At 44.6% G+C, this 10,868-nt stretch overlaps 1 protein-coding gene across 1 annotated transcript in view; it reads left to right on the top strand.

Annotated features, from left to right (window-relative positions):
- LOC144477148 (agrin) overlaps positions 1 to 10,868 on the top strand; it is a 78,998-nt gene that overhangs the window by 33,683 nt on the left and 34,447 nt on the right. Inside the window, exons 3-6 of the mRNA XM_078194635.1 lie at positions 2,931 to 3,146; positions 3,721 to 3,962; positions 4,255 to 4,441; positions 9,640 to 9,737. Of these exons, the coding sequence (XP_078050761.1) occupies positions 2,931 to 3,146; positions 3,721 to 3,962; positions 4,255 to 4,441; positions 9,640 to 9,737 (743 nt within the window). The remainder of the gene's footprint in view (positions 1 to 2,930; positions 3,147 to 3,720; positions 3,963 to 4,254; positions 4,442 to 9,639; positions 9,738 to 10,868) is intronic.

Below are 10,868 nucleotides of genomic sequence, written 5' to 3'. Positions count from 1 at the left end.
AAAGGGGTGGTAGAACACCGTCAAGAGAGAGGGGCGACGAGAAAAGAGAAAAGAAAAAAGGGACACGGTAGCCTGGGCCCACGTAGAAAGTTTCGCGTAACTCGAAAGATTAGACGGGACCGGGACTGAAGGAGCACAAGCTACAGAGGCTTGGGGGTGGTGCTGCGGAAGAGAAACGGGCTGTTGGGGGTGGGGCCGACGCGACGGACTTAAAAACAATTGCCCGGCGGCGACGCGGGAATTTTAAACACACTTTTATCGCTCGTCCGGATGGCTTTTGTTCGACGAAAATCGCCCCGGGGGTGGGGGGTGAGAGCGAGGCGGAACGGGGGTGTGAATCGAGGACTCGACGCACACTGTCCACGGATCGAAAGGGCTTTAAGGCAATTTACGAGGGGTTTTACGGTTTCAAGTGACGCCGGCCTGTCCCGATCTTTTTCCATTTCCCACCTTTATCTCCCCCGCGCTCTTTTGTTCCATCTACACCCCGTCCCCCGCGTCCACTTTATATTCAATGTTATTTTAATACCGCCCCTCCCCTGGTTCCCGGCGCAGTGACCCTCTCGCGAACCTCCCATACCCAATTGAATTATAAGAGGCTGAAAAATTACCGCACCGCCCTCCTCCTCCCCCTTCAGGAATTTAAATAGGACGAATCAACTCATCCGACGTAGTCCTGGAAATTGCATTTCGCCCCGCGTCACCCACGGATCCTACGCGATCGAGCCTCCGCCATGGGGCCCCGCGTGCTTGTTGCCGAACGTTCCCGTGAAATGCTCGGCCATTGGACAGGGTTCTGAACCACTCGCGAGCTTGTTCGAGGATAACGGCCGCGCGACGATACTACGGGGGTTGTTCCTATCCGCCCGACGAGGACACGGAAGACCAGAGGCGCTCCTATGTGTAACCAATGCTCCGTGAAATTAGCCCGCAGACTGACGATCGCTGCGTACATTTCGGCGAGCAGCGTGGATGTTTTATGACGGCGGATATTTTACGGATTTTAAATTTATTGGGAAATGCTGAGGGATGATGGCCGAGACACTGCTCGGGGAACATCGTACAGGAATATTTGTACACGACGAACGACGGGGCGGATGGGGTGGCTTCGATTACAACTCTGGACGAGCCACTAAACTGGCGGGCCGGAATAGGAAGAAACGAGGGGGGCGGGGGTGGCTGCGGAAGGGTCGAGTTTAGCCGCTCCACTGGTCTGTAACTCGAACCAGCCCCGAGGAACACCGCCACCATCCCCTTCTCCCTAACCCCCCTTCCCTTCCCTTCCCCGCCGGGAACTTGCCGCGTCAGCCACGCGCTATAAGGTCGAAACCTACCGCCTACGGACAGGAAACGGAATCCAACTTCCTTCCTTGGTAGAGGGCGAAGATTAATCTCGGCGCGGCCATGCTCCTCTACCTGCGCCCACGGTAACCCCTTGGACCCCCCCGGTTGGCTCGCTTCGACCCGGCGCATCCCTCTTCGCGAGACCGCGTACACTTCTCACCAACGGCAACTCTTTCTATCCGCCTTTATCAATCCGGCACCGACCGAACACCGCCTCCGAACTCAAAATCTTCTCGTTCCGTTCCGGAGATTGGATTTCCTGTACTGTAATTGTCCGGTCGAGTAATTAAAGTCTTCGAGAAGAATTGATTGGAGGTGAATTAAATTAAAGTTTATTTTTAGCGATGGTTATGGTTCGGTTTAGTATATTAATTTTGTGGAATTTTTGTGGGAAAATGGGGAAATTATTTTTAATTGGTAGGTATCGAAGAGTGTTCTTTATGCTTTTTGGGTAGAAGTAAGGTTATGTCGACTATTGCTGTGCTGTAATAATAGGAAATAATAATGCAGAAATTGTAGGTCAAAATCGTCTTCTTGAAATGTTTGAAATAGCATGCACTGTACTATAATTCTAAAGCTGATTAATTAAAGAAGTATAGAAAACTTGTTTTGCAACAACGAAAGACGATGTTGGTGTACAATAAAAATTGTTGTTAGCCGAACCTCGACGCGTGTGTCCGTTTTACGAGCCCATAAAAACTTCCATCATTCTGTTATGTGTGCTCTATTACATGTTGATGCGGACGTTACGCGCACCTGTTATAATTTTATAGTGAAGTGCACATAATAAGGGCGGGCAAACTTCTTAGTCAGCCCTGCAACACGTACGTTGTATATATTACGACTATTTATACTGCTATCATCATGATAAAATATGGTGTTAAATAAAATATCGCTGTTACAGTTCCATTAAATCATGTCCGAGAAAGACGTGATCTTTCTAATAATATAGACAGCATGCTATAGAAAGTGTCAATGGAAATATTGCTAGAAATAAATGTAGATTGTCTATTATATAAATATAAAATAAAATATAGAATAAACTATAAGATACCAATATTAATATAAAATAATAAATACTGGGATCTTAGTAAAAATTAGTTGGTACGAATAAGTGTCCAGAATATGTCAATATCAAGTTAAAAATATGGCAGAAAAATCTGAATAAATTCTGCGATGCTCATCGAAGCCTCTAATTAAATATACAAATATTGTTTAAGCGAACTGTTTAACATTGAGATCGAGCTTTCGTACAATAGGGGAACAAGGTACGGACACTCGATCGTATCAATCTCGCGATCCATTTCATTTATTCCAGGTCGTCTCGTTGTGTCGCTTTTATTATTACAACACCGATATTTTTTTCAAAGCCGGATATCTATTATTTCGTCCGCGGTATATTTCATAAAATAAATATCGCGGTGGCCGCGGGAAGACAGTGACAGAGCATTCGTTGACCAAACATTTAAAATATTTACAACCGGTGCTCCCCCGCGCTCCCGATACGCGGTTTCCGTCTGCACACAATACACACGTGATCCGAGTTGTTGTTCAACGTTATTCGAAGCCGCAATTTCATTTTCCAGATCCCTGCGGAAACGTGGAGTGCGTGGAACCGGAAATCTGTCAGCTGGACGACTCGAGGCAACCGGCCTGCCGTTGCGGCGAGCAGTGCGGCCTCGAGTTCTCGCCGGTCTGCGGCAGCGACGGTAAAACGTACTCGAACGAGTGCAGCCTGAAGCAGGAAGCCTGCAGATCGAGATTGTCGCTCAGGAAGGTGTACAACGGGGCCTGCAGCTCAGGTAATTGAAATTCCTATCCGGGCAAAAATCAGGCAAAAATCGCCATTAAATCGTCCGTATAAATGATCAAAAACTACTTTATCACACTATACTCAATTCCCACTAATTCTCAAAAGAAAAAAAAAACGAGAGACAATATCGAAACCCGAACGAAACCCTTTAACGTCACACTGGCCTCTAATTCTCGTTGGACCCGCGTTCTACGTTAAAGAAACGAATTAATCATCGAAACACCATAATCCAGTAGCCTCGTGTTCCGTATACCGGAAGAGCGAGCAGCCGATTTCTGCTTCCATCGAGCAAGGTTTCTACGAGGCGAGCCGAAGTTTCAGATTTCCTTGGGCACGGTCCCGCGCGAACTTGGCTGGCACGCGGCGCGAGATTCGCGTAACAATTCGACGAGGAAAGTTCGCAGGGGTGGAGGATCGCGCGCGAAACCACCCTCCCTCGGTGCCGTTTCTTTACTTTCGATCTCGGTCGAAAGTTTCGGCGTCCACTCTGTTCCGTGATCGGCGAACAAAACCTTTTACGTGCGACAGAGACTTTTAATCTCCCCCCGTGTTGCATTGTGCAGGGATCAATCCGTGCGACGAGGCGAAGTGCAGCCCGTACGAGCAGTGCGTGATCAACCGGCAGGGGATAGCCAGCTGCGAGTGCGGGCCGGAATGCGAGCCGGTGATGAGACCGGTGTGCGCGCGCGGCGGCAAAACGTACACGTCCCTGTGCGAGCTGAAGAGGCAGGCCTGTTTGACGAAGACCAGCATCGAGGTTGCCTACACCGGCACCTGCGGATCCAGGGGACCCTGCTCCGAGAAGGTCTGCTCTCGTTATTTTATCCGTTGAACTTTCCGAGACGGCCAGGCGATGATTTTCACCCCCTAGCTGCGTTTATCTGTATTTAATGATAGTCAAAAATTATATATTAAAGAGAAAATTATATATCATAGATTAGATGATAATGTGAAATTGGTCGTGACATCTAATGCATATCTTCAGATAAATTTATTTATATATTTTTATATGGTTTACCGTATTGTACAGGTTGTTCTAGTATAGGTGGTGCAATCAATAAAGAAAAGTGAGAAGGGGTTGTTTTCTTTCTCCGCAGATCTGCCAGTGGGGCGCCATTTGCGCGGAGACCGGCGGCACCGCGATCTGCGAGTGTCCCACCTGTCCGGCAGAGTTTCAACCTGTCTGCGGCGACGACGGCATCAGCTACGGGAACGAGTGCAAGCTGCGCCTCGAGGCTTGTCAACATCGCCGCGAGATCCGCGTGCTTTACCAAGGACTCTGCAGTGAGTAACGATCCCCTATCCGGACCACGGATTCCTTTCAATTATCGTCCGATTTTTCGGTACTAAAAAATTGTTATAATTACAATTAACATATATTTCAAAAAAATTTTCCCCCGGGCTTACAACGAATACCCGGGGGTGTAATAATAATCTATCACAGTCGAATTTCACCTAAAAATTCCGTTTCACATATACATTAAATAAAAGAACTTAAAAAATAACGATAAAATAAATAAGTAACGATAAAAATAAATAAAACAGTACAGATTAAAACAAATGCCACCTTTCTATAACTGCAATAGCCTGAAATACAAACGGGTTAACAATAACATCATTCCTTCAACAATTCACATAAAATACTTCGCAAAAAGATTTCCCACCCCATAAACTACAGCTCCAAAAAATACCACGAATTTCCCGTTTCCCCTCGCGCGTATTTGTTTCGCGTATTTGCTAAGCAACCGCGAGAGGCGCCATGAATCAATTCGTAGCCGTTCCTGCCTCGTAAATCTTCGTTCTCTTCATTGAAATAAAAATGTATCCGGTGGAAGACGCCGGGCGCAAGGGGGATAGGGTGTCCCGCAGGACAAATATGTATTTTCCGGAGCGCGCGGTCCCTGTCTCCGCGGCGCGCTCGATATCTCTCGTCGGGGATCATAAATTCCCTAGGAGACTGTACATTGTTCGTCGACACCAGAAATGGAAATGGCTTCATTGAAAATCGAATCGAAATAAGTCGGCGAGCACTGCGGAGATTACCGAGCTGCTTTTCATTCCGCTTACTTCTCTCTCTATCTCTCTCTATCTCTATCTCTCTCTTACTCTTTCTGTTATTCTCTTAGCTCTTCCGCTTTGTTTTCCAGGACGGGCCGTGTCCTCTCTGTATCCTTCTTTATACAATTTACCTTGAATTTTATTTCGCCGCTCGCGCCGGTAATCTTGAAGAGGATACCGAGTTTTTCAGACCCGACTCCGCGGTAGGGGGAGGCTTTAGACCGGCGTGGAAACTGGGTCACTCGAAACCTCAAAATAAAACTCTGCTTAAAGTGGTCACGCTGTTTATACCTTATACGGTGCCGGCCGATTCTCCACTGGGATCGCGCGAACGTGATTTCACGGCGAATTCTATTCCCGAAGGAGAACGCGGGGATCTATAAGGGATGTTTTTACGACACCTACAATTTAAACCATTTCATACAATTTAAAAATATCAATCATATTTTTCTTAACACAATTTTCAATTGTTTTGCCCGCGGAAGATGTCGGCCATTAGCTGTTTGTTTCCACTGAAAATGTTTTCCCAGTCTCGCCGTGGAAATCCGAGAGAGACTCCGTCGAATAAGTTGATAGGTACTTAGCAGAGTCAACCCTTTCGACTCCCCGTGTCATTGAATATGGAGCCAATCCGCGAGTCGCGGCGACACGCGGCGACTTCGGGAGCCCCGGGTTTTAGACAGTTGCCCCGTTCTCACGTTCTTTCTTCTTCGAAGCGTTCGACACAACACACCCCCGCGTGGAAATCGGTCACGAATAAGGCGCACCCGACACGAAACAAACGCGCAACTCGACGCTGCCGCGGGTGCGGTGGCATCTCGCGACTGCTGCCGGCTGCCATCTGACACACGACATTGTTCATTTCCAACGCAAATTATTTCCAAGCGTTCCGCCGACTTCGCGGACGCCTCTTCGACAATTGGAAAGAAAACTACCCTCGACGGATTTTCGACTCCTTTTGTTCTATAATTGTGAACGTTGAGAAGGTGCTTTACTAAATGGACATATTTATTTGAGCGGCTTAATCTTGGCAAAGATTAATTATAAATTTTATAATTAATTTTAAATTAATTCTATTATTAATTTTAAAAGGCAATTAAAGCTCGATTTCTAATTGTAATACGAATGAGAGGTTAAAACAATTAATTGAACAACAGAAAAGGGAGAGTAAAAGTTGAAGGTATATTTGCAATTTTCAACCGTATGGTTTTAAATTACTGTAATAATTTCTATGAATCGAAAGGCACGGTGTAGCAATTGTTAACACAATTAAATAGAATATTTCCAGTCCTATGTCATTTTTCCTCCGAGAATTTCGTTGACCGCGTATCGATTAAAAAATAGCGGTCAGTGTAAATAATTAAAGAAATTTTATTAACGAATCGAAACAGGCAAAGACGATAAATTATCGGACAAAATTCGTCGTGGACACGGGCGGGGCGCGATTTTTTACTCGTGCCCGGTCCACCGTGAACAATTTCCATGGAACGAACCCCGCGGGGTCCTTTGACAACGCCGTAACAATATTTGCATGGTGATCGATAACGGAGCTTTGTGTCTTGAGAATTTGTTGTCGGATCGATTTGCATTTTTATGATGTAAATTCTTTTTTGCGAAAAAAAAGGTAGCGAGGCGGGACTGGTCCGACCGGTTTATCAGCATTAAATTGCGTCGGATTCGATCGATTGTCAATTAAACAATGTCGAAAAAAAGTTCGACGTGGACGGGCTTACGAAGTTACACGAATGCTCGGCAACTCGTTAATGGCTCGTTGCGTTGCCCGTCCATTGTTTAGAACACCGTTTAGTAGTTTTACGCCGTCGGTTCCGTGCTCGGCGAGAGAATTAAAAATGATCGACGTCGAGGAATAAATAATTAGCCGAGGTAATGATAGTCGGCGGAAAATAATAAAATACGTCGAAGGATCAGTCGACTTGAAAATAATATTTTATATAATTATTATCGACGATTTAATTAATCGTTTGTAATGAGAGAACTGTTTTATAAGTACATTCGTATAAATTCGTATTAATTTATAATATATATACGATGTAATATTATATATTATAATTTATAGTATATATTTAAATTAATTTCATTCAACACGATTTAATTTAATTTAATATATAGAACCAATAAATCAACTCATAGATTTAATTATATATTAAATATATGTTTTAAATTAATATGGATTTATAAACGTTCTTATAAAGCAATAAATAAATTAATAAATAAATATTACATATTAAATATGTATTACGTAGACATGTGATATATATTTAATTTAATTTATTACAAGATTAATAAAAGCATAAAAGAGACGTATAAACGCCAAGCGATTACTCGGTTAAAATCAAGCCGAATCCAACCTGCATACCCGAAGAGGAGCACAGCTCTATCACGACCAAGATCTAGCAAAGAAACCCAGATCGGATCCGGGATAGTCGGCCGGGCCCCGAGAGATAATTTGCATGGTTGAAAATCGCGTGAAACTTCTCGAAACGTAGCCGCCGTGCCGGGGATTCGGTTCCATGCATATACCGCGCCGGGGCGAGGCGACTTCTCTCCTCCGTGAAATTGTATGAGTTGTTACCCCGCGGCATGCACGTTGCATATGCATGCCGGGCTGCATCCCGGCGCAGCTCCTCGACGATATCCACGGCGCGCGCGGCCACACGGAGAGCCTAGGACTCGCCGGCTCTGCGAGCCCCGATCGCAAGGCACCCCGGGATTCTCTTGTCGCGAGCACGGCAACCTGGAAGCCAACCGCCCGCCGCCCCTCGCGTGCCACCAACCCTTCGCTCCTCTCGTGCCACCAACCCTTCGCTCTTCTCGTGCCACCAACCCTCCGCGTCGCAGGAGGTCTTCGATCCTCGGCTCTGTGCGAAGGCTTGTTACCCTCGAGCTCTAGTAGCATCATCGACACGTCGTTAGCGACGGGGAGGAGCGAATAAGCTGACGCCCTTTTTCTCTTGGAACTCGATGGATTCTAAAGGACGAGATTGCGATCTTGTTGCAATTTTTATGCCTTCGCTCTATTTTATTCGATTTGTGTTTTTGTTTTTCTTGCTATATTTTCTGTTTTTCTTGCTATATTTTCTGTTTTTCTTGCTATATTTTCTGTTTTTCTTGCTCCATCTTTTCTCGCTCTTTTACAATGTTTTTTCTTGCTCCATTTTTTTCTCGCTCTTTTACAATGTTTTTTCTTGCTCCATTTTTTCTCGCTCTTTTACAATGTCTTTTCTTGCTCCATTTTTTTCTCGCTCTTTTACAATGTCTTTTTCTGTTCATTTTTTCTCTTTCTTGCTCCACTTTTCCTCCTGCTTCTACTATTCATTCTTTCTTGCTCTATCTTTTCTCTATCGTGCTCTACTATTCTTTCTCTCTTGCTCTAATTTTATCCTTTCTCCACTCATCCTCCCTCTATCCCCACTTTCTTCCTCACCGAACCGCAATCCTTTATGAAAAATAAAAATTACTCCCTACATCCCTCTCCTCAACAATCAATCAATCAATCCTCGCGACCCCTTCAAGTTCTCCAAATAATGGTGAATTTAAATAATAAATCTCTCGAATACATTTACATAAAAAGTTCGCACAAAGAATCTAGACTTTAACGTTCGCGACGGCAATAAACATTCATCCGTAACAATAAACATCGTTATAACTCGCAATGAAAAATATCGCGCTTCTTTCCACCGTCACCCGGTCAATTGTTCTCTAACCCCATCTCTTTCTGTCTCTCTGACTGTACGTCTGCCACCCCCGGTCTCCGCATTGTTGCCGGATTTAACCGGCGCCACCCAGCCGGCACCCAACCAGCCAGATAATATCCCTCGAAACGGACGCAGTTATGCAAATGGCGACGGGAGTAGAAGGGAGGAGAGAGAATCTTTATTAATACCGGTTTGAACGGCGGCCAGGAGCCGACAACGGGGCGCAAGGCGCTGCCCGGCCGCCGGCTGCAACAGGGTTGCACAGGGGGGGTTTTGCGGCCGTGGAGCGTCGATGGGCCACGGATCACGGAACCGGAAGAAGTCCGCGCCGGCCGAAACAATTGAGCAAGGCGAGGGTGGGTTAGTTAGCGGGGGCCGACGTCGGGGGATGGTGGAGGTATCGCGCGCGGGCATCTACGGTGTGCGAGAGGCCGGCTCCCGCGGATGACGAATGGCCGGACCCAGCCTTTTTGCCCTCGCGGCCAATTACCGGGGAGATAGATCGTCCGTTTCGGTGGAACTGCAGCCGAGCCGCTGCTGCGGAACATCCGCTCGCTTGCGCAGAGAGAGCGAGAGAGAGAGAGAGAGAGAGAGAGAGAGAGAGAGAGAGAGGGAGAGAGAGGGAGAGCCGTAGCCCCGCGGCTGGCGATATCCGATTAACCCCGAGCTGCCTCGTCGATTGCTAATCGCTCTCTTGTTTGCTTCCAGATGAATGCGAGAACAAGAAGTGCGAGTACTATGCCGAGTGCGAGACGGACAGCAACGGGGAGGCCAAGTGCATCTGTCCGAGCAAGTGCGAGAGTTCGGTAAGCAGATTGTTGTGCTTGTTGAAAGTTTTACCCCCTTCGTGGGGGGTGGAATCGATTTTTAAACTTTATACTTGCGCTATGATATATTCGAACACTAAAATCTCCAAATAGTTAAAGCAATTTAATTAATCGAAGCGAAACTAGGAAATTGATATTTATCATAGGGGTGGCATCAGAATTCTTTTACGTAATATATTGTAATAAAAATTAATTTTAAAGATTGATTTGAAGTTCAAGTTGAATGGAATTTTATTTGTTCTATTTATTCGATTTATCCTATTTATTTCATTTATTTGATTCGTTTAACTGATTCGATTTACTCGATTTATTTAATTAACGAGAATCCTATTCGTAACTTCGAAATTTAATGGAACCGGCACATATAGAATATACGAAATAAAGATATTAAAAATTCACGCGCTATTATATTTATCGCGAATTAATTTGTATTAAACGCGTTAAAATAGCAGGAAATTGCAGAGCCAATTACAGTAGAGCGGCTGTCGATTACTCTGGCTTTTGTTTATTTTCAAGCGTAATTTAGTCCGTATTTATCGTGTGGGAGGCACCCGAATGTTTTTATCCAAAGTTCTGTTTATTGTTCGTTTGTTAAAATTGAACGTGTTGCGGACGGGAGTTTTTTTTTTATAAATATCACGGAAATTGCTTCGATCTTTTTCATAACGATTTTAATGTTTGCCATAGCAAAATGTTTTTTCGTTTAAATTCAATTTATGTTTGTTTGTTAAAATTCGGCTTGTTGCAGATTCTTTTTAATAATGTCGGGGTTGTTTGATTTTTCCAGTACTGATTTCTGTGTTGATTGGGTTGGTAAAAATTTTTTAAAGTTGTAATTATCATAAATTTCAATCATTGATTTCAATCGTTAATTTTACTACCTGTAATTTGGCCACCCTTAATTTTACTACCCTTAATTTTACTACTCTTAATTTCACCATCCTTGATTTTACCATCCTTAATTTCGCCACCCTTAATTTTACCATCCCCAATTTTACCACCCCTAATTTCACCACCCTAAACACACTACAAATATTTTTGTTCTTCAAATCGATCAGAGACCTACGAAATAACAATTGCAAATAGAAATAATGTTCTTAATATATTTAG

The sequence above is a fragment of the Augochlora pura genome, chromosome 11 (assembly GCF_028453695.1).
Source record: "Augochlora pura isolate Apur16 chromosome 11, APUR_v2.2.1, whole genome shotgun sequence".
Taxonomy (NCBI): Eukaryota; Metazoa; Arthropoda; class Insecta; order Hymenoptera; family Halictidae; genus Augochlora; species Augochlora pura.
This window is presented reverse-complemented; position numbering and strand designations above follow the sequence as displayed.